This window comes from Periplaneta americana, chromosome 2 (genome assembly GCF_040183065.1).
Source record: "Periplaneta americana isolate PAMFEO1 chromosome 2, P.americana_PAMFEO1_priV1, whole genome shotgun sequence".
Lineage (NCBI taxonomy): Eukaryota > Metazoa > Arthropoda > Insecta > Blattodea > Blattidae > Periplaneta > Periplaneta americana.
The window spans coordinates 40,986,680-41,011,065 of NC_091118.1; the positions used below are offsets into that span (position 1 = coordinate 40,986,680).

The following is a 24,386-nucleotide window of genomic DNA, read 5'->3' on the forward strand; positions in this document are numbered from 1 at the left end:
ATTATTCAATGGCGAGGAGTATTCGCGTATACAGTATTCCTTTAAACTTACCTTCATTTCCTTCGGTAAGTACAGAGATGGTTAAAACTTGAGTAAAGAGCCCAATTCTCGACGTGTCACCATGGCATTCAGCTACCTGGAATGTACAAAATAGTTAGTTGTCGCCAGTCCAGGTATGCTCAATAAATGAGCAAGAATATGGACAAACAGAAGACGACTATAAGCTTCAAACAATATAATGCAAAAAACTGGCATACAATGATAAGGGATATTCACGATTTCACAAAGGAAAAGCAATAAACTCAACATTCCAAATTGGTTACAAACATACAGAAAATTACTTCTAGCTATTCAGGGGAAAACAAAATTCACCCACACATTAACATGTCATAATAAAATAATTACATAAAACTGAATTATTAAGAACTATCAAATCAAAAGTTACACACAAACAACTCAATAACTTTTGAAATAATTAAATTTAGGTACTATTTAAAATATGAATTGCTCTTCTATGTGCCACAAACACAGGATACAAGACCCGCGGCTTTACTTTCTTTCCGAAGAAGGCCATGTTAAAGATTTCTATTGCTCTCGCATTTAATGACTAAACATATCTGGCATGAATAGCATGAAAAATAGCTTAAAATGTCTGGTTTGAAAAGAACGAAAAATGGCTAAAAATGTCTGGCTTATATAGCATTAAAAATGGCTGAAGAAAAATCTACTTTCAACAACAATGACTAAGAATGTCTGGTTTGAATAGGATAAAAATGGCTAAAAATATCTGGCTTGAATAGCATGAAAAAATAATCAATCTTCTTAATGTATCCAGCTGTTTGCTGACAACATAAAGTCCACTATAGTCCACTGTAGTCTTTTCAGTGAAAAAGTAAAAATGACTAAACATATCTGCCTTGAACAGGATGAAAAATGGCTAAAAATATTTTTTTTTAATCCAATGCCACCAGGTTGTCTTTTCGACATTTCTGGTCTTCTCTCCTGGCCGTGGCTTAATTGTAACCCACTTCTGAGGTTGGGGCGCCTGGAAGGCAGAGTTACATTACCCCGATGATGTGATAGGATGATTATGATAATGTGGTGTCAGGAGAGGTCTTAAATCTAAACTTAACCTAAATTCCAGACCATGGACGAACACAGGAATAATCCCCTTTAAGGAAAAATTCCTGTGCTCTAACCGGGAATCGAACCCGGAACCTCATGAACTATAGCCAGAAGCTCTGACCACTAGACCATGAGGCTGGTCTGGCTAAAAATATAAGATAGAATGAAAATGGTTAAAGAAAAGCCTGGCTTAAATAGCATTAAATTTATTTTAAATGTCTGGTTTGAACAGCGTGAAAAATGGCTGAACTTGTCTAATAGAATGAAAAAAAGGCTAAAAAAAAAGGTTTAAAATGTCTGGTTTGAACAGTATGAAAAACGGCTAAAATATCTCGCTAGAATAGGATGAAAAATGACTAAGGATATCTAGTTTGAATTGCATAAAAATGGCTAAAAATATCTGCCATGAATAGGATGAAAATAGCTAAAAATATCTGATAAATAACATGAAAAATTATTAAAATATCTAACTTAAAATAGTATTAAAATGGTTTAAAATGTCTGGCTTAAATAACATGAAAAATGGCTAAAACATCTGATTTGAAAATGTCTGGTTTGAACAGCATGAAAAATGGCTAAAATACCTCGTTAACCTAATTAATGAATTTGCTGATATAATTGATGGCGCACCACAAATTAATAAGAATTTTACACAGACAGGAACTTACCTCAGCCAATAAATGTAGACTATTTGAAATACTGGAATAGAGAGATTTGGCATAGCGATAATATCTAGGTTCAAGCACAAATTGCAATGTCAACTTCTCAGCCCGTTGCACAACTCTTCCCTTGAGTATCATATCCTGAAAAACAAATAATTCATAAAAATATTACACAAGTGATCGCAATTATGCAGCTACAAAGAAAAGTATAGTGCCATTTTTAAGCTACCAGTATGTAACAACACACAGCAATGGAAACTCTCCCTCTGTTTAAGAATTATGCACTATACATTCTAGTAATGAAACAAATCTGAATGGTACCTCTATAATCTTTTCGCTGTAAGAAAAATCCTAATGTAAACAATAGCACGCAACTGAAGTGAGGCTTCATTGGCTGCAGCTTGGCGTCATAGATTCTCAGTACGTGATTCCACCCACTGTTGTACATTCTGTTTCATGTTAAACATTTCCCATTACCCGTCAAGTAGATCTAACCTCACTACTATGCATTAGTTTGCTTAGGAAACTCTTACTTTATAATTACTGTAATTAAATTATTTTAAACTTATGTGTAAGGTCAATCGCTGCTGGACAAAGGAGTTATTCCTTCCAGGATGCAGAAGCCATACTACAGTACCACGTGCTTATGTGAAAAACTACGAGCTCAAGTGATGCCAGCTTGTTACAAGAACAGACTACCTCGGTATTACTCTTGGTATTCATCCGCGTTCATAGTAAATAACAAAATATTAAAGTAGCTTTTCCTTTGCATAGCGTTTTACATATAAGTGAAGTTATATCTTTTATCACATTTAACAACTAGAATTCAATTTTTTATTTTCAAATAGTACAAGATTATGGTTTCAAAATACCGAACTATATTTTCCTGCGTCATGTGAGTGTTTCGACTGGGAGCCAATCACGGGTATGACAGCAACGTGCTTGTGTTTACATTAGGATTTTTCTTACAGCGAAAACAGTATAAATCAGTGGTCGTCAGCACTCGCTGAAATGTGCAAAGGATAATCAGTGCTGTCCCGTGTGCACTGTCGTGCAACAGGGAGAGATAAAGAGCATACCCACTAGCAGCTATGGAGTGCACCCTAGTGCACCCTAGTGTGGGTAAGAGAGACTAGCCCCAGCGTGCTCTGTGCTGACGACCCCTGCTCTAAATGAATAAATTATTAACAAATTTACATACAAAATTTAAAATACTATCTGGAACAAAAAATATTAATAAAGGAGCTTCATTTATTTTTCTTTCATTATTTTTAATAATTATATTTAATAATTTCCTAGGTTTATTTCCATGTCATTTCACACACACACATACACAGAGCCACATAGCAGTGCTTCTAAGTGGCGCTGTTGTGTGGCTAACAAGCGTCAAAGATTAAAATGGATCAACTTCATTGATCACTTTGCATAGCCAATGCTTAGTCAAGTGAAACTTGCAGTGTTGTCAGACTTCTGGTGGCGAGGGTCAGCCACTACTTGTCACAGTGGGTGGCTTGTACTTAATAACATGTAAATATCTCTATTTAAGCCAATATTTTTTAGCAGAGGCTGTGCTGAGAATTGCCATTGAGTGGCAGAATAGCACTGTATAAAAAGCATACAGAAAAATCAGCATATTGTTAAATCAAGTGTGCTGTAAATTCAGATAAACAATGTATTGCATCACAATGGTCGTCAGCTGCTGATAATCTGTTGTGAAATTTATAATTCTACTGATCCTATGCTGCACTCGGGTGTGGGTTCGAACTACGGTTCATCTCATTACTTAGTTGGGTTTTTTTCGGTGTTTTTCCAAGTTTGAGATGAATGTCAATCTTATGACGATTCTTCAGACTCATTTACTCAAATCGACCCTCACAAGTATTAGCATTGTAACTCACTTTCTTCCATTTTTCAGGAGAAGCAAATGAAATTTTAAAATGATCGTGTAAATCAGTGTATACAGATAGTAACAATAAGATTTTACATACGATTGGGAAGGTTTAGAGCTACAATGATAGTACTGGAAGAAAAAGAAACAACTTAAGACCATATTAACTAGCATAACTCAAAACCATAAAAAAATGAGTTACAATGTTAGTATTTGGGAGGGTCGAAATACCACCTCACTATTACTAATTCCATCAATGACAAACAACCTCAAAGTCGATACTGTTCTCCAACCAGGAGATTAACCGTGAAAGGAATGTGCTTACTATTGCGTCATCTATTGGAGCAAAGTAGATAGATAATATTACCATTATAACGTCAGTTTAAAAAACATGTGCTCTCCTGCATATGTTATTTCCTGTATGGAGAGATTAAAAGACCAGGAAATTAACCGTGATCTAATATTGTAACTAGAGTAGTATAAGTATGTGTGTATCAGTGTTATTGTTCGCTTTGAGAGTTAGCCAATGGAGATGCTTGTACCCACGTGTGTGACCTTATGACATCTTATGACATCAACATTCATTCACAGCATTACCCCACTGCGTGTCATTCCCATGAGACTTTCACCTGGTTGGAGTACAGTACAGCATGGTTAAATAGCAAAAAAAAAAAAAAAAAAAAAAAAAAAAAAAAAAAAAAAAAAAAAAAAAATTATATACGATATTTATGTGAAAACTGAGTTATTTAAAACAAGAATATTATTGCGCAGAACATTCAAAACATACAGAGGTGAGCCTGCCTAGAGAGAAATAAAAAATAGGTTGCAGCCGTCAAATTACTCTTCAAGGAACGACCACTCATATAAATTGAGGGAAAGAAGACAGAGGATGGACACTGGAAAGTTTTCCTTTCTCAATCGTACTATCAGGGACTGGAATGCTTTACCTGCAGACTTACTAAAGGCTTTACCAATAACCAAAAATGTATTTAAAAATAGGCTTAAGGACTTTACTAATAGACGGTAGTATATTATACACACTACTTAAAGGGTGTAATTGATATCTTGTTATTTGAAGTGTTCTATCAGTGAGGAAGTGTGTTATGTCAGTGAAGTGTGTAATGTCAGTGAAGTCTATTGTGTAAGTGAAGTGTGTTGGTGTCAGTGAAGTGGCTGTGCAATGTATTTGAACAGTGAAATGGTTAGGAGTGTTAGTGAAATCAGGTAGAATCAGTGCAGTGAGTGAGTTGACAGCGTGCCGAAAGGTACTTGTGCAGGTATGAACCTGTCACACTCGTGGGTCTTAGTTCGAACTTAGGGTTAAGATACAAATTAGATTTACTTTAAATGCTATTTTAAGTGACCATGCTTCATTTAATTTAGGATGCTCCTTGTTATTATTATTATTTTATTATTATTATTATTATTATTATTATTATTATTATTAATTATTGTTTTTTATTAGTTGTGTTTATTATTAATTGTCATTATTGAGTGTAATTAGTTACCACTGCCACCGGGTATATACCCATTTGCAGTATGAATAAATACATACATACATTATCTGATATTGCCACTGCCTATAAGGTAATTTTATACAGTGTTGTAATTAAACAAAAGTATGGGTGCATTTAGGCAAGAAAAGGGAGACACTGAGACATTTCCTTGTTTATGTTTTATAAGATTTAAACATTAAAAAAATGTGTCTTCAGTATCCTTATAAATTTAAGTTTATAATAATATCGACCATTAATTAACATGCATTACAGATACATAAACAAATCATAAAAGCAAATGTCATGGTTTCGTTCGTATTGTTGCCAGTAATAAAAACATTATATAAGATTTAATTATATATATCCTTTTCAGCACATATTTCGTTCTTGGCACCTAATTTTGTATTTATACGAAATTTTTAACACCGCAAATAAACAAAATATTTGGATTTAGTTGCTAAATATTTTTTGTGAAGTAAGTTTGTTTTGTGCTCAATTGAAAAAGCAGTTGTTTCATCTCAACTCAATTATCTATGTTTAAATTAATTATAATAAAGATGAAATTTTCCAAAATACTTAAAGAAATGTCCCTGTAGACAATAACCGATCATTTACTTTTGATAATCACTACATATTATAGTGGTCTACTGTAATGCTGAATAAATCAGAACTTCGTTTTTACTTTGTCATATGATATTTAAATAAATTTGATTTAATACATGTTAAACTTTAAATTACAGTATCTTTTGAAACAATGTTTCCATTATTTTTTTCAGAAATTTAAAATGAGGAAATCATCAGAGATGGCAGGTTTCAGAAGGAGAAGAAATAATTCCAATAAATTTTAATATGTCTAAACGATTTCAAAATTGTAATGTTGGCTTCATTTAATACATGTACTTTTAGCCCATTTTATTGAGGACATTTCCTTTAAACTTTACTGTCATTTTAATTTTAATATTTAATCAAAATCCAAGCCCTTATTATTACCATACATCATCATCTAGACTCGTGTCCCTGGTTGTGGGGTCGAGTATGATATAGCATCCTCCATCTATCACGATCCTCCCAGCAATTCTCTTTCACTACTTCTCACCACGGTTTCCCTCTTTTTTCAATGTTCCTCTTTATATTGATCTTCCCATTTTGTTCTAAGTTTTCTAACAGCTTTTTCCCTTTCACTTTCATCTTCAGTGCTTTCTTTGGTAATCTCTCATCACCCATCCTCATACCATACCCAAACCATCTAATTCTGTTTTCTTCCAATATATCCTGCAATTTTCCAATTCCAAAAATATTTCCCATATCTTCATTTTTAACTCTATCTCTTGGTGTTTTCTGTACTATACTTCTAAGAAATTTCACCTCTGTCGTCTGAATTCTGCTCTGATCTTTTTTGTCACAGTCCAAGTTTCCGCTGCATATGTCAAGACTGGTTTAAAATATAAATTATACATAATTTTCTTGCACTTTTCAGATAAGTCTCCGATTATTACCATCTATATTTTATTTTCCACAGATGGTTCTCAATTTCAGGATTAAATGAGCTAAAAGTTAATAATATTGAGAGAAATACATTAGTCTCTACAACACAGGGTAACACAAAACAAGGAAGAAATTCGTACATTCCGTTTCGACAAGAAAATAAATTGTCATTTCCTTATATTGAATTCAGCCTGAGTTCACTGCATTCGTAGCTAGAAACATTCTCAATATGAGAAAGCAAAATAAAAAAACCCAAATTAATATGATTATAAAACTTACCTTCATTATCTTGAGCACAAGACAGAATCTGCCAAACGAACTCAAAGCCCCATTTCTTTCTATAGCAAGCTCCAGAAGCTCTGGTGTTGTCACCAGATGTCCATAGACTGCCAAATCTACAACCTTGTCACCCAATGTAATAGTCGAACCCACAGATCTGAGCATTGTCTGGAAAAGGTACAAAGCAATTTAATTGGAAGATATTCGTACCTTCCAAAAACAAATCATAACTGCAGGCACAGTGCCTGAAAAATTCTAGAAAATGTTTTATGTTCTTTTCTAATAAGAAGATATTAGATTTATATGCAAAATGAATATTGCACAAAAGAACTGAAAAACACATAAAATTATATTCTTTAACAATCGTGGCTAAAGAACGAATGTACAGGTTATAAACATACACTGTATTTATGTGTATACTGTTTTCGCTGTAAGAAAAATCCTAATGTAAACATAAGCACGTTGCTGTCATACCCGTGATTGGCTCCCAGTCAAAACACTCACACGAAAATATAGTTCGTATTTGGAAACCATAATCTTGTATTATTTGAAAATAAAAAATTGAATTCTAGTTGTTAAATACGATGAAACATATAACTTCACTCATATGTAAAACAATATGTAAAAGAAAAGCTACTTTTATATATTGTTATGTACTATGAACGTGGATGAATACCAATAATAATACCGAGGTAGTCTGTTCTTGTAAAAAGCTGGTGTCACGTAAGCATGTGGTACTGAAGTATGGCTTCTGCATCATCGGTGTGTGTGGTTATTAAACATAAGAGTGGAAACCCTCTCAAAAGCAAAAAAAAAATAGTCTTAAATGTATATAATAAGTTAAGTGAGTTTTAATTGCAGTAATTATAAAGTAAATGTTTCCTAAGCAAACGAATGCATAGTAGTGAGGTTAGGTCTACTTGACGAGTAACGGGAAATGTTTAACATGAAACAGAATGTACAACAGTAGGCGGGAACATGTACTGAGAATCTATGGCACCAAACAGCGGCCAATGAAGCCTCACTTCAGTCACGTGCCATTGTTTATATATTAGGATTTTTCTTACAGCGAAAAGATTATAGATACTTACATTGAGGACGTTGATCATACCATGGTAACTGGACGTAACAACGTTTGACGAATAGTGATATCCTGGTCTGTATGGCAACCCATGCCTAGGAGCCAGGTCTGAAGAACGAGTCGTGATCGATTGGGATAATGGTGTTATGGCACCTGGAAACACCTCTCTGTAACAGTTCATAATAATAATAATAATAATAATAATAATAATAATAATAATAATAATAGAGTAGTAGTAATACCAACAAGGCACCACTTATGAGGCAACTAAGCCAGGAGATAATGGGGTAGGATGGCCAATTCCTTTCCCCCTCCATTGCATATCTCGCCGACTAGCTACATACACTATCTACCAAAAAGTAATTGGGCACTGTTTTTGCCCCTTTAGAACCTCGTGGTACCACCTCTTGTTGCTATAACAGCAGCCACCCTGTCAGGCATGCCCTCCACTAGTTTCTGTAGGATATTCACTGGTATGCGTCGCCATTCCTCTTGCAACATGGCACTCAGTTGGACAATGAAAGTTGGCCCCATGTTTCGGCGGCTACTATGCAGTGGTATGCAGACAATAATGTTCACCGGTGGACTGGCCTGCACAGAGTCCTGATCTCAATCCCATTGAGCACCTTTGGGACAAATTGGACTGGCGATTGAGGTCTCGGGAGATGCGACCAACTTCCATTGTCCAACTGAGTGCCATGTTGCAAGAGGAATGGCGAAGCATTCCAGTGGATATCCTACTCAAACTAGTGGAGAGCATGCCTGACAGGGTGGCTGCTGTTATAGCAACAAGAGGTGGTACCACGAGGTTCTAAAGGGGCAAAAACAGTGCCCAATTACTTTTTGGTAGGTAGTGTATTACACTAGTCAAACTTCAGATGTATACAAACAATTGTTCTTCCTCTGACATCGTCAAGTAGATGCACTACCTGATAATAGATATAAATATCAGCCAGAACTTCAATCAGAGATGGATCTGATAGTACAGGCAACTGATAATAATTTTACAGTTTGTGAGTTCCTAATGTTGAGATTAAAGATTTTTCCCTCGTATCTTACTGTATCCTAAAAGTATGCACAAGTTTCTTAACATTTCTTAAATAATTTAATAATACATTTAAGAATTTACTGTTGTAAATATTGTATTAGCATAATCTATAAATTTACTAAAGATTATTACTTTTTTTGGTCCTACAGAATATATCTGTTATGGTAACAATTAATATTTCTGTACAGACTACTGTGCACATTACTGTGGAATCCCGGCCACCAAGTCACTCAATTGAGTGCGCTCCTTGTATAATGGCAGTTAATAAAATATCAACGTACATGCCTAACTTGGAGTCAGGCCACAATGGAAAAACCACTGGAGGAGGAGAGTTCGATCCGGTGCTGTGGATTGGACTTCAGCGTAGCTCAATGGTGAGAGCGCTTGGTACATAGAACCAAGGACCCGGGTTCGATCCCCAGTGTCAGAGCGAATTTTTCTCCTCTAATATTAATAATCTATAAAGTTTCGTGGGAAGATCACACACTAGGACGAAGAAAAAGATGTTATCTCGAAACGTTTATTCTAAAAGTTCCATATAATAGTAAATCATAATTATTATTTTACTAACCCAACATTTGCAGTCGTCAAAACTTCTGAATCAGTGAGAATGGGTGTATCAAGTTCGTGAAGGAGCTCAAAATCTGACCATGAATCCAGTGATGTAATTGGTCGAGCTTGCAGCAAATACATTTGACCCTAAAAGAAGGAAAGAAATAAAGACCTTCGAAACATAAATCATTCTGAATATTATAACTAACTACCCAAAATCTGAAAATTTAACTTCATTTCTTTTATAAAAAGTTCAAAATATCAATATATTAATATCATTACTAACAACTATAATGTAATAAAATGAATTCCGTTAATGTCTGTCTCAATCTATATCTTTCTCATTTTTAATTTAACCTTCACCGACTTGCTGGAAAAATAACACTTCAACTCTGTCATTCATTTTGTCATTTTTGAAATTGTACAATTTTAAGACAAATGAATACTAATACTTTAGAATTTAAATGACTATAAATAATAAAGATTCACAAAAGAACTCATTATATGTACAGAAATGGCAAAAAAACCGGACCGACCCTTGTAGCTGATTTCAGAGCCTTGTTCACTCAGAGCATGATAGACTGGTAACTAAGGCTTTCGTGGTTCGAATCCTGCCTGGGAAGGAAACTTTTTTTTGTTCCTTATTCAAATTTATTCCCAATACTTTTCGATTGCAGCGATATTTTACTACTTAATTAACTTATTATTCCCAGAACATGAATTTTACCAGCAATCGAAAAGTGTTGGGAATAAATTTGAATGAGGAACAAAAAAAAGTTTCCTTTCGAACCACGAAAGTCTTAGTTACCAGTCTAATGTGCTCTGGATTGAACAAGGCTCTGAAATCAGCTACAAGGGTTGGTACAGTTTTTTTTGCCACTACTGTACATCCTGCTTATATCTCTGAAATGAAAAAGATTGGTTTGGATCAGGCTACCATCAAATTAAGGGATTGAATCCGGGAGTTCCAGTCCATAGCCAGTTGCTCAACCAACTGACAAGCAAACATTCTGATGGGGGCAGATAAAAAAGTTAATTTTTTTTTCTTCCACCATGTTAATAATGTCAAAAGAAATGCTTATGCGAATTTTGGCCACTCGACCGCAATTACGAGGGCCGTAAAAAAATAAGTTTGCCAGGGGCCGTTAACAGAAAGAAAACACAATTTCATTGGAAAAATTTATTGGATCAGACACAGCAATTGTTGAGCTATTTTTCAACATATTCCCCAACGGAATGGAGTCATTTGTCTTATCATGGGATCGACAAAGAGGTGGAGACGGCTGTCAAACGCTGGTTCCGATCCCAGGCGGCAGACTTCTACAACACAAGGATACAAAAATTGATCCCTTGGTATGACAAATGTCTCAATTGCAGTGGAAGATATGTTGACAAATAGCGCAACAATTGCTGTATCTGTTTCAATAAATCTTTCCATACAATTGTACTTTTTTCTGTAAACTGCCCCAGGGAAAATCACTTTCTGGACGGCTTCGTAATTGCGGTCGAGTGGCCAAAATTTGTATAAACACTTCTTTTGACATTATTAACATGGTGGAAGAAAAAATTTTAACTTTTTTATCTGCCCCCAACAGAATATTAGCTTGTGAGCTACCTAGTTGACAAAGCTGCCAGTAAAGTATGCTTAAAAGTGTAATCATGGTTCCTAAAGTTCGTAGTACTAAGAAAAGTCTTAAATTCTATAACACTTTGAAGTTTAAATTAATATAAAAAAAGCTTTATTTCTTCAACTGATATCAAAGGTCAACTGTAAAGTAGCAAATATACTGAAGTTAAAATGTGTACGGAGATTCACTGTACATGGAACATAAGATTGATATGAGATTGATATGATTTTTAGTAAAGCTGCCACTCACCTTTGAAATAGCCCATTCTATATCTCGCGGACCTCCAAAAACCTGTTCCACTTGTAGGCCCAGCTGGCCTATTAACAGTGCATCGTCATTTGTGAGACACAGCTGTGAAACTTTTTCTCTGTCCAGAGGTTCAGCAGTAACACCTCCTTGATCTGTAGGCAGAAACAGAGTCATTTGAGTCAGAACTTTCATCACGAAATTATCATGGGTGGTGAGTGGGTAGGTGGGCGGGCGAGTGTTTTTGTCACCAAGAATCCTTACTATACAGAGTGAACTGTAAGTAATGTCACTAATTTTAAGGGGTTATTCTTTGAGATATTTCAAACAACAAAGTTAAATACAATTTTCCTAGTTTTTGCTTCCTTTTCGAGATAAAAATTTGTTATATGAAACATTTCATAGCGTGTTTTGGGAAAGCCATTGATTTAATTTCCAATCTGCTCAGTCAATTATTTAAGAGAGCAGTGTATTATGATAATAAATGACTGAAAGAATTTTAGTTTTGTCCTTTAAATGTGCAGGAATTTAATCCGAACAAATGTAACATTTAAAAATTCCTGTTAAGAATGAAAAGTGTATTATGATTACATTAGAATTATTATTCTACTGATCCGAGGATGTACTTTGGTATGGATTCCAACTATGCTTGAGCTGATTATCTGTATATTAAATTTTTTACAATTTTTAATCTAGAAAATCAGATTTCTCAAAAACTAAGTAAGATAAGGCAATAAAATTTTTACCACACATTTTAAATACTGTATTATATGGAAATATATATGATTTTTATGTCATTTGAAAAATATAGACAGGCATTCATTCATTCATTCATTCATTCATTCATAGTGTTCTGCCCAAGAGCAGGTCTTTCACTGCAAGCCCAGCATTCTCCAGTCTTTCCTATTTTCTGCCTTCCTCTTTGTCTCTGCATATGATATATATATTATCTAAATGTGTAATTTTTATGCATGACCTTAAAAAATGCAAATCACATGTTAATATGTCAAAATTTAACCACACATAGAAAGGATCTGACCATTTAACAGATACACGCCAGAAAGTACATGATTTCAAACACAGAGAAGCAGTTTAGGGTGAACCATAACAGATGAAATTCTTACTTTAGCTGCCAGCTTATGAAACCACGAAAAAATAAATTGTACACAATCTTAAATCAAACATATGAAAATTATGGGTATTTTATTTTCTCAATAAAACAACTTCAAGTTCACAGGACTGAATGTGACTTTCAGCTACTCAATAAGAAGACGTGTCTATGCTATATTTGTTTTCAATTTTTTAAATGAGTGAATCAGAAGTGATATAATCCAGATAGTGGAAAATATTCGAAGTTTATGCAGTGCCTTAAGGTTGTTACCAGTATAAACTGTGAGTACAATGCAAGATTTGGGTATAATTTAACAGTAATAGCAGTAAAAATTTAAGTATTCGATGACCAATTGCTGGTACACAAAATTACAAGATATAATTCCTGTGGTCTGCCAAGGTAAGTTTTGCTACCCTGTCTCCAAGATCATGTTGCCAATTTATCACTGGCACAGAACATTTTGCATCAGAAATCTCGGTAAATTGTTCCGAGCTGCCTGTATGCGTCATTCTGTACTCACTACCCCACCAGTCTACACTCTCTCTTCTCAGCCAAAAATTTATTTTCTATTACAACAGTTCAAAAGTTGAAACCAGTCAGAAATGTAAAGAAAAACCATTAAATTTCACAATTACGTTCTTACCTGACAAAGTTACCATGTGTGCCTTGTTGCCACATCTACCTTCCTTCATAAAAAGTTGACCTTCTTCATCCCTTATTAGAAGAATGGTGTCAGGTTCTACTTGTGCAGAAACCACACTCTAGAACAGTTTTTAAATTAATGGCGAATGTAAGAGTGTTATAGGTCATTCGTTATCTTGTGAAACCAAATGCAAGTGTATGCCGAAGCATATAGTAAGAACCTTGTGGTGGGGGTAAACGAGCTCGGTAGCTATACAAGTAGAAGTATAGCAAGGGAGGGAAGCTTCTCAGTCCACTTTCTTCTTCCCAAAAAAAAAAAAGGAAGTAGGCTACCCCTAAGAGTGATGTGATGATGTACAGTAGTGGCAAAAAAACCAGACGGACAGAATAATCGAAGTCCCCGAAATGAGCCACTGCACATGCCACGCCCGCATTCACAAGATAGCCACGCCCGCATTCACAAGATAGCGAGTAATCTATTGAAATTGTTGTAGTTTCGACTGCTGACGTAGCCCATTTCGAAAGCCATTAGAAAATAAGCTGGTAAAATTCATGTTCTTGGAATAATAAGTTAATTAAGTAGTAAAATATTGCTGCAATCGAAAAGTACTGGGAATAAATTTGAATAAGGAACAAAAAATAGTTTCCTTCCCAGGCAGGATTCGTGCTGTCACTGTGAACAAGGCTCTGAAATCAGCTAGGCTACAAGGGTCGGTCCGGTTTTTTTTTTTTGCCACTACTGTACGTCATATTTTTATCAGGGGCATATTAAGGGGAACAGAAGGCGCATGTACTCTCTTGCCAAAAAATTCTAAATTAAAAATCATTTCAGAATTTTGTTTATCTTAAGTGTACTGGTAATAATTTTTTTATTTATTTCATAGTTTGCAATTGTAGTAAATAATAATTTTATGTATAATATTATTCATTTTTTATTTTAAAAAATTACTTCCTCTGTGTACTGCTTATAACACAAAAATGTGCTATAACTGCAAGAACAATAATTGGCCCCCATATTTTAAGAAACTGTAAATCTAGAGAGGTATTGAACACAAATACTTGCACTATTTTTTATCCGATGAGACAATAAAAATACTTAAAACAAGATTTTGCCACAGCATACAATACCTGAAATTCTTTGGAATTAATAACTAATATGGGAGGTTTTTGATAACAGGATCTTCATTACTAGAGATTTTGGCCTACACGTTCCCCAAACCTTACAATGTGCAACTATCTCTGCGAAATCTTCAAAAATAAAAACAAAGTCTACAGAAATAACCTGCACAGTATAGAGGAACTTAAATTAGAAGAATTACAGATGGAGAACTTTTGTGAGTATATTCAAATTTTATTAAAAGATGTCAAAGAGTGTGTGACTGTAGACAGATACCACTTTGAACTCTTATAACAAAGATTAATACGCATTATGAAATAAACATAATTGATGTAGATTCATTTTCCGGGCTGAGAGGCCGTGGTCTATTAGTTGGTTTTATACCAGACGTTTCGTCTGCAACTGCGGCAGACATCTTCAGTGGAGTGGTATCCGAGGTCGCAAGACTCTTCTCAGCGTACCTGAGTTGCCTCAGGTGCGCCGAGAAGAGTCTTGCGACCTCGGATACCACTCCACTGAAGATGTCTGCCGCAGTTGCAGACGAAACGTCTGGTATAAAACCAACTAATAGACCACGGCCTCTCAGCCCGGAAAATGAATCTACATCTATAGACTCCGGCTGTGAAAGCCTACACTGCAAGATAAACATAATTGTTTGCATACATTATTGATCAAAATTGTAGAAGTAGAAATTTGCTAGGGAAACATCGACTGACAAAACTAGTTCTGGGACAGTCTTGTGCAGGTAGAGCTTCTGCGTGATTAAAAAAAATGATCTGTATATAATGTACAGTGGCGGAGAAATGTGCATATCCCCCTTTACCTCACAAAGATTTGTATTGGTGACATTGTGAATCTTGGTAACCATGCAGTGGGAGTAATAACCAGTATCGCACAATGGAAGAGTTACGAGCAGCTGTGAAAGATACCTTCACACACAACATCTCAGATTATCTCTGTAAAACATCTGCCAAAACATGGCGCAGAATTCAGATGTTCTACGACAATGACGATTAAAATCTCAATGTTCTGGACTCAAACTTTTAATCATAACCGTCACAGTGTCAAAAATAAGGGGGAGATACGCCCACTTCTTGGTCACTCCGTATATAGTGCATAACTGAAGAATGGTACAAATTACTACCAAATATTACAGTACTAAAGGTTAGCCAAAATTTGTCATAACAAATACGTACTTCTCCTAATCCATAGTTGGCAGTGATAAGCATGTGTTGCGGATTTCCAGTAGTAGGATGCCAAGTAAATAACACTCCTGCAGTGTCTGCCGGTACCATCAGTTGTACCACAACACCCATACCAACCTGCAGTGGCTGGCCATGTTGCCTACAATGTAAGTAAAATAACATTACAATCTGAATATCTATATAATGCTAGAATTGCATTATTGTAACAAGTACTGTACTAAATATCCAACAGACAGAACTGACTGATTTTGTATTGAATTTAAAGAAATTAATCGCCAAAAAATTATCACTCCTGCAAAAATAATATTTTGATGACTGAACTTCAATTAATTTCTAGCAAGATTAGAGTCGACGGCAATTCGGAAGGCGGTAGTGTGCTAGCGTTTTTGTCGAGAGAGACAGATAGAGAGAGCAAGGGAGCGTACAACATTGCCACATCGTACTTCACGAGCACATGCAATACAAATAGCGCAAGGGAGAATTTGAATTATCAAAAGACAATAATGACCTTAGCCATTGATTACTATAAGCGTAACACCAAACAAACCCTCTTTCCTTCACTAACAATATTCTTTGCACGGTTCTCAATCCCACACCACATGCTTCTGCAGTCATTTCTTGCGCATTGGCAATGTTGCAGCCAGCATCAAGATGGCTGGCAACGTTTTTAAAATAATTAACACCTTAAACACTATTTTCTGCGCCAGCCTGTGCAGTATTTGTCTTTTCACAATCTCTTCTTCCATTTATTTATCTTACACAGTAAATGTTAATTTTACCTATTCAATGTACTGAAACACTCAGACGTGAACAAATGAACTCGAGAAGTACTTGTTACAGACTGATTCCGATTGGTTCTACTGTACAAGCTTGTGACGTCACATACCAGAAATGCTACGGTGCATGTAGCAGCTGACCGCCTTCCGAAATGCTGTCTAGTCTAGTAAGCATTCTCTGTACTGAATCATTTAACCCTCCTCCCCAAAATTATGTCTCAGGATATCTTTCAGTCAAAGATATGTAAATAGCAGCAGAAAATTACAATAAGCATACGATTTACAACTCAGAACAAATAACAATGAAAAGATAACAGTAACATTTCAAATTTCATGTAGAAAATTTCAGTTGTAATACAAACACCAATGGATAAGTATGCATTGTGATAAATACTAGTTCAGAAATGCGTAACAGCACTTTTATTACTTGGAATTCGTAAGGAAACAATACAGCTAATACCTATTGTGGAATCCTGGGAAACGAGAATGCGGATGCTTTAGCAAAGAAGGGCAGCATTGCTACTTACAGACCTGTTACTAAATCTACGTATTACTCTGTGAAAAGATTTATTAAATCTACATACTTAGACTTCAACAAACAAAATTTGATAACACAATCTCAAGGGAAAAAATGGAACTCTCTGCATCATAATCCACAGTTAATTCCCAATTTACCACGCAAATCGTCTGTAGCTGCATTTAGATTGGCAACAGGCCATGACTATTTGACCAAACACCTGCATAGAATTGGAATATATGTCCCCTAACTGCCCATTGTGCAATTCAAACCAAGAAATGGATTTGGAACACCTCAAAATCTGTGCTTCAGTGGCTGGCCATGATAATATCTTTGAAAAATATTTGAGTGCAAGAGGTCAAATGACTTTATTGTCAAACGCCTGGCATTAGAAAACAACAACAACAACATAGCAAGCAGGACTCATGTATTGAAGCATCACTTAATGTTAACCCTTTCTGACCTGAATTGTTCTTTGTGGATGAAACAATTTCTTTTTGCATCTAACTTATATTTTGACCTAAGATCATGGAGGAACAAAAAAACAAAGCAATCCTCTTCCTAACAACAACTGGCCAAGGAATTGACAGGTGCTGCACTCTATCGGTAAAGAATAAAACTAATTCTGAGAATACCAAATGGAATCAGCAGGCAATATGAATCAGAGATTACAGAAATGTTAGTGAATCCAAATGGACTCATTCGAGCGAAAAGGTTAAATATGACTTTAAATCTGCGGTGCAACAGCCCATTAAGAGCCCTAATATTTATCTTACAGACTTGGTCCAGTGGGCCTTGGGATAAGACACGCACACACACTTGTGGGCACTGAAATTGTACATACCTTCGATACTGGAGTGACTGGAAAGTGTAAAGAGAAGCCCAGCAGTGCTGAATGGCTTCCAGAACGTCCATGAGTTCACAGCGTACTCCTAGCAGAGTCGCATTTTGTCCAGCTGCAGACATGTCCTCAGAGTCTTCACCCACAGCTGAAGATCGAACTGCAAGCAGTTGGGGTTCTGTTGTTGAATCCAATAGACGTTGCAAATGGTCAGAGACTTCACTGGTTACAGTCTCTGTGACAGCCGTAGACTCAAATAAAGTCACAGTCCTATAGAAAAGTGGGATATAAGAATACATTTACTACACATTTATTATTAATTATAATACTACTACTACTACTACGATGGCATCACAGCCCAAAGTCGAGCCTTAGCCTCCTCAATTTTCTTCCTCCAACTCTCCCTGTCCTGTGCTAATCTTCTCCAGGCAGTTGTTCCGAGATAGTCCTGAGAATCGATCGTTACCGCATCTATCCATCTATTTTTGGGTCTTCCAATTGGTCTTTTACCATGTATTTTCCCTTCTAAGATCTTCTTTGGTATTCTGTTCCCTTCCATCCGATAGACATGTCCGGCCCATTCAAGCCTCCTTAATTTGATGAAAGTAACAATATCGAAACTTCTATATAATTTATATAGCTCGTTGTTATAACGTATTCTCCACTGCATATTTTCTGGTCCAAAAATTCTTCTAAGTATTTTGCGTTCAAATATACCTAGTTTAGCTTCTGTCTCCTTAGATAAGTCCAAGCTTCACTTGCATAACAGATCAATTATAATAATATTTATTTATTCTGGCGAAGTTAAGGCCATTAGGCCTTCTCTTCCACTTAGCCAGAAACAAAAGAAGCTGATACAATTTACAGTAATACAAGTTAATGATTACAGAATAATATTTAAAGAACACAAAAAAATTGATATAGTCATACAAGCACAAGTTGAGTAAAATAATGCAAACATACTAAATAATAAATTACAAAATAAGGTAAAGCTTAGAAGTTACACTCAATGAATATGCAAGTGGTAAGTGAACCAATATTTTCAGAAAAATGAGTAAAATATGTACTAACAATTTGTAGGATTACAATGAAGATTTATAATTTCAATGATAAAAGTACATACAACAATCATGATAGGATAAAGGAACGGAAAAATTAAATATGAAGCTAGAAGTTATGTGGCTTAAGGCTGGTTCACAATAAACCGGTAATGGAAACTATGAGAACGAGAACGGAAATAATGTTAAAATAAATGTATTTAAATGTGAGCATTCATAATAGTTAATTGGGAATGCTCATATTTAAATATATTTATTTTAACAATATTTCCGTTCTCGTTCTCATTGTCATTCCCGGTTTATTGTGAACCAGTCTTTAGTACTGGTCACATGTTTGAATAATTTACTTTTAAACTGCAATATCATTCGACAGTTCCTGAGAGAGTTGGGTAGGGAGTTCCAGAAACGAATTGCTGATACTGTGAAAGAGGAAGAATAGTAAACCGTTTTACAGTAAGGCATAGATAATAAAGGGTCATTTTTAGAACGAATACCCAGACTGTGATATGAGGACAAGAAATTAAAACGCACTAAGAGATAGTTATGCAAAAAAGTATTGATGATGCGATATAGGAAAATTAGTGAATGAATTATCTTTGGTCCTGTAATCTTACCCATTTATTATGTATTCTAAAAATGTGTATTTCAACCAAAATCTTGAAATCGAATTTTTGCAGCATTACAATCTTTCTCTCTGTACTTTGCAAAATGAGAAAGTAAAAACAAAATGTTTTTCACATTACAGACAGTGAAGTAGACTATGTAGAGAATAATAAATTTTAAACCTTAACTGTGGTATGTACGGACCTGTTACATTGCTCCTGGATGTCTCCGAGAACTGTGGCCATGGAACTGACAAGTTGCAGAGTTGTTACAGCCTCCTGCAACTGACTGAATTCTAGCATCTGCTTCTCCAGAGCTGCCACTGTCAGACAGAAGCCAGGGGGAATCACAGCTGACAACTGCAATTGGGATAATGGAGAACAAAAGCCTAAATCTATGTCATTCTTTATATAGATTTCAAACTATAGACTTGCTGTGTTGCTTCAATATTCATGTTAAAATAAATATAATGATTATGATGATTATAATTATATATAACAATAGACAACCTTTTGTTATTCCAATTCCTAGAACTGTTTTCTTCAACAACTCTCCATTGTTTGTTATGTGTAATACTTACAACTCTCTGTATTCAAACTGTGATTCTGAATCAGATTTCAGTTTAACAGTTAAAAAATTTCATACAATATTAAAAAGAATTGTATTTCCTTAGATATTTAAATTATGAATAAGTGTATTATAATGTTTTTTATACTAGTTTTGAAATAATTTCGCATTATTATATTGACATTTGGCACTATATTAACTGAAAAATTATATTCTAGCATCTATTATGTATCTTTCTTTCGTGTGTGTTGCTTGTTTTGTTTTTTCTTATTATGTATTTTGTATATGTAACAATGTAAGCCACCTATAATTGGAAGCTTGCTTCTATTGGTAGTGGATTTAAATAAAAATAAAATAATAATAATAATAATAATAATAATAATAATAATAATAATAATGATGATTACGATAATAACAGTCATTACATACCTTTCCTTCCTCGAGAGAAGCCATCAGTCCCAGAGAGGACCCCTTGCCTCCAACTAATGCGCTGTTGCCACATTGTCTGTCCTTAAAGTCTATCACAAATGGGACTTCAGCATCAGATCTGAGTGTTGGTTCCTTCAAGATGGGCAGCGAAGTAGAAGGAAAATCCGGACATGCACCGAAATATCTACAAAACATAATGGCACCAATCAGCATAAATGACGTGTGAACTCCAATAAGAAATAGCATTGGCAGCTCTTTTATTTACTATATTTACTGGTGTATTTTTCGCATTTTTTCGAACAACAAAATATCTTCAAATAAAAGAGCGTAAATTGTGCGAAGAATTAAAAAATACACATAATATCTTGCACTAAAGTAATTAATTTTACTGTAATGTATTATACATACCATATATCTAATAATAAGTTTGTAAATACAGTGTGATTACAGCTCGTGCATTTTCTCAAGATACTCCCCCACTCTTCCTACAGAGCTGCGCACGAGATCGGATGAGTCTACTTACGAATTATAGGGGAATGGGTTAGCCTTTGCCTTGAACTCAGTAGACACACGCCTGACCTTCCCTTCTACTTCTACCCTGTCCACAGAAACGTTGTTCCCGTAGTGCACATCGCAAATGTCTCAAAATGCATGAGCTATACTCATTCTCGTAATGTAACTACACAAACTTTATGAAGTGGACAAGCACTGCTAACTCTAGAGTATACATGGGCACAATTTTCGGTTACGTGAGGCACTCGATTTGAAATAGTTTGTTTACTAGGAGAGGAGACTGCAGAGTAGGATGGAAAATATAAACTGCTGTGACCTGCGTCACCTTATCGTAATCGCTAAGGCGGTCAGTGGCGAATTATTAGGAAAGCGCTTGGTTAACGTGAGACTCTTGAAAACTTTTATTCAATTTGGCAAATTAATTCGGCAGCTTTAATCATAAACCTCTTTACTATTTCTCCATCAATGAATTGATTTAAATCACAGGTGAGAAATTGCGTAACTATTCAATAATATTCCATCATGCTGTCTATGTTTATTTTCTTGAATATTCTGGCGTTTCTCAAGATTACTTAATAAATTTGCACGTTCTCGACCTAAAATAATTTCAGGAAATCATATTTCGTTTTTTACGCATATCTGATTTTTTTTTTTATAAATTTCTTTTGGAAATAATATGTACAAACAACATTTAATTCCTCGTACCTTTTTATGCAGCGTATTTAAGGTATAATGTCGTATTTAGTATACTATGCAAATGTTAAGATCATAAATTTTCTTCGGAATAGTACGAAAAATAACATTTAATTTGTCTTACCTGTCATTGTATATTAAATGTATTAATGCCTAATAGGATTTTCGAGCATAACATACATCGTATGTTCTCTCCTTCTAAACAGCAAAAAAACTCTTCCTCCCATTTCTCATGAAATAATCGTTTTCTAACGCGTACACACTGCTTTGATAATGCCATTATGCCACCACTGATATTGCTTATGAAACTGATATGGAGCCTGCCCACGCCTAGGAGCTATGTGAGGGAGGAACGGGGACTGTGAAGATGATGTCACTCAGAACGATAAGCTCTGTGAAGGTCAGTGAGGCACAAGTTCTCAAGTGAGGCACGATGCCCATCTGTGCTCTAGAGTATCAGATTTATCACTAAGCTTAAAGTGCAATCAACTAGAGTAGAGGGGATGACGTTGCCTACAAAAGCAACTCTTTGTCACAGCAACTCAAGGGCAGCCACAGGATGTGCTGAGGCACACAGCAAGCCATGATGTCATTATATTTTACCGTTATACATGGCCAAGAGCTGAATTTTGCAAAAAAAAAATGAAATGAAAGGAAAATACTTAAAAATTGGGGTGCGTAAATTATGTGAAGGCGAAAATTACGCGAGTAAACACGGTATTACAGATTTTATATTCTAGCTATTCTCCTTTTGTCAATCTAAAGAAGTTTTGATTGAGTGAGTACGAGAAATATCCTGCACCAACTATTATTCTAACAGTAACACAGTATCATCAAAATTACTGATGTTGTCACATCAGAAATTATATTTTTCGTATAAAAACATTAGTTTCCAAGCAGGAAAGACTGCAGAGATCGTAACTGAAGTAGTTACAGATAGCAGTGAATAAGAGAACTCACCTGTACCAGAATGCAGCTGTTCCTGTCCCCTGTTTCGAATTTACGATGCATCTAAACACTGACAAATGAGCTTCATAGTCCCATGGACGACCACCATAAACAGTGGCAGTACTATCTGGTATGGTGTGAATGCCTGCTGTGTAGTTCTTTCCTCCAGCTATAAAATAACAGCAACTTGTAATTTAATTACATAATAAGTGCAACAAGATTTATTTAGAATAATTTTAGAAGTTAAAGATAAATTAGGGCAAATAATATTGCAATATTCCGATAGGCAATAGCTCTAATTACAGATTTATGTTGACTATTACACTTTTACTACGTCACACTATTATTGATCAATAAACGGTACAGAACAGCGTGTTTCAACCAATCATGGCTGCTTATCTCTACTCAAATCCAGATTTCATGCTATTTTTGGAAGCTACTTTTATGTTTTTTGCCATTCATACAGTCCTCTCTGTAGATTAAAAACTCAAAAAAGTTTCATATCCATGGTTCAAGAATTAAAACAGAAACTCAATATTCCGAATTTAAAAGAAAACTTTCAAATTAAACCAAACCCTTTAACTCTATTAAATATAGAGTATAATCTAAAGTGAAATACTGAAATCAGAAGTAAACACTGAAATAATGACACAATTGTCTTTAGAGACAATTAATATTAGGTACCCTCCACAAAATTGGCTTCATTTATACACCGACGGATCCTTGATCTCCAGAGAACAAGGTGCCGGTGCAGGTGTTACGTGCTGTCTCTTCTCACTTTATAGATCTCTTGGATATGGAACAACAAGTTTTGATGGAGAAATCATTGCAATCAGTGAAAGTCTCAGGAATCTTCTATACCACATCAATAAATTTAAGAATGCAGTTATATTGCCAGACTCCAAAGCAGCTATTCTATCAATCGTCTCTAAACACACACCTTCATCTCAAACAGCAGAAATAACTAAAATGCTCTCTCAATTAATATCACTCAATAAAAGAATTGTATTCCAATGGATACCATCCCATTGTGGAATCCTGGGAAACGAGAATGCGGATGTTTAGCAAAGAAGGGCAGCACTGCTACTTACAGACCTGTTACTAAATCTACATATTACTCTGTGAGAAAATTTATTAAATCTGCATACTTAAACTTCAACAAACAAAATTTGGTAACACAATCTCAAGAGAAATCCAAGAAATGGATTCGGAACACCTCAAAATCTGTGCTTCAGTGGCTGACCATGATAATATCTTTGAAAAATATTGGAGTGCAAGAGGTCAAATGACTATATTGTCAAACGCCTGGCATTAGAAAACAACAACACTTTTACTACGTCATACTACTATTGATCAATAAACAGTACATAACAGCGAGTTTCAACCAATCATGGCTGCTTATCTCTACTCAAATGCAGATTTCATGCTATTTTTGGAAGCTGCTTTTATGTCTTACAATTCTTACTGACAGCTAATTCTTTTCATTTAAACTTTTGTTCATGGTAGTTACCAGAGTATTAACTACTAATTTTCAAGGTGCATTTAGGCTAGCGATTTTGGAAAGTTCCTTTATGAACTTATTATTTTCCCTTGTATTGTAATATTGTGTAATACCTGAAAACCTTAGCATAGTGTTCTGTGGTATCCATTTTGGGTGATTCCCTAAGTTTGGTAGAGAGATGTCACATGAATCTATTGAAGAATGACATCCATCCGGCTTGTAGACATGCCCAAACACTGCACTGGAAGAACAAAACATGGCATCAGTTGAGGGCATAACAATGAGCATTTTTAGAAAAATAACGTATGTACCAGTACCAGTGCTGTGTAGTAATCCAAATGTTGCATCTCAATCATAAGTTTTGTGGTGCTAAAG

The 24,386-nt window shown here is 35.2% G+C and overlaps 1 protein-coding gene across 2 annotated transcripts in view; it reads right to left on the reverse strand.

The window, feature by feature from the left end:
• LOC138692885 (rifampicin phosphotransferase-like) overlaps positions 1 to 24,386 on the reverse strand; it is a 61,896-nt gene that overhangs the window by 18,726 nt on the left and 18,784 nt on the right. For both annotated transcript variants that reach the window (XM_069816201.1, XM_069816210.1), the window contains 13 exons: positions 24,125 to 24,252; positions 22,523 to 22,679; positions 20,357 to 20,540; positions 19,565 to 19,719; positions 17,703 to 17,969; positions 15,557 to 15,704; positions 13,245 to 13,362; positions 11,494 to 11,645; positions 9,636 to 9,763; positions 8,027 to 8,183; positions 6,936 to 7,103; positions 1,794 to 1,928; positions 52 to 136 (listed from right to left, as the gene is read on the reverse strand). In XM_069816201.1, the coding sequence (XP_069672302.1) occupies positions 52 to 136; positions 1,794 to 1,928; positions 6,936 to 7,103; positions 8,027 to 8,183; positions 9,636 to 9,763; positions 11,494 to 11,645; positions 13,245 to 13,362; positions 15,557 to 15,704; positions 17,703 to 17,969; positions 19,565 to 19,719; positions 20,357 to 20,540; positions 22,523 to 22,679; positions 24,125 to 24,252 (1,982 nt within the window). The remainder of the gene's footprint in view (positions 1 to 51; positions 137 to 1,793; positions 1,929 to 6,935; positions 7,104 to 8,026; positions 8,184 to 9,635; positions 9,764 to 11,493; positions 11,646 to 13,244; positions 13,363 to 15,556; positions 15,705 to 17,702; positions 17,970 to 19,564; positions 19,720 to 20,356; positions 20,541 to 22,522; positions 22,680 to 24,124; positions 24,253 to 24,386) is intronic.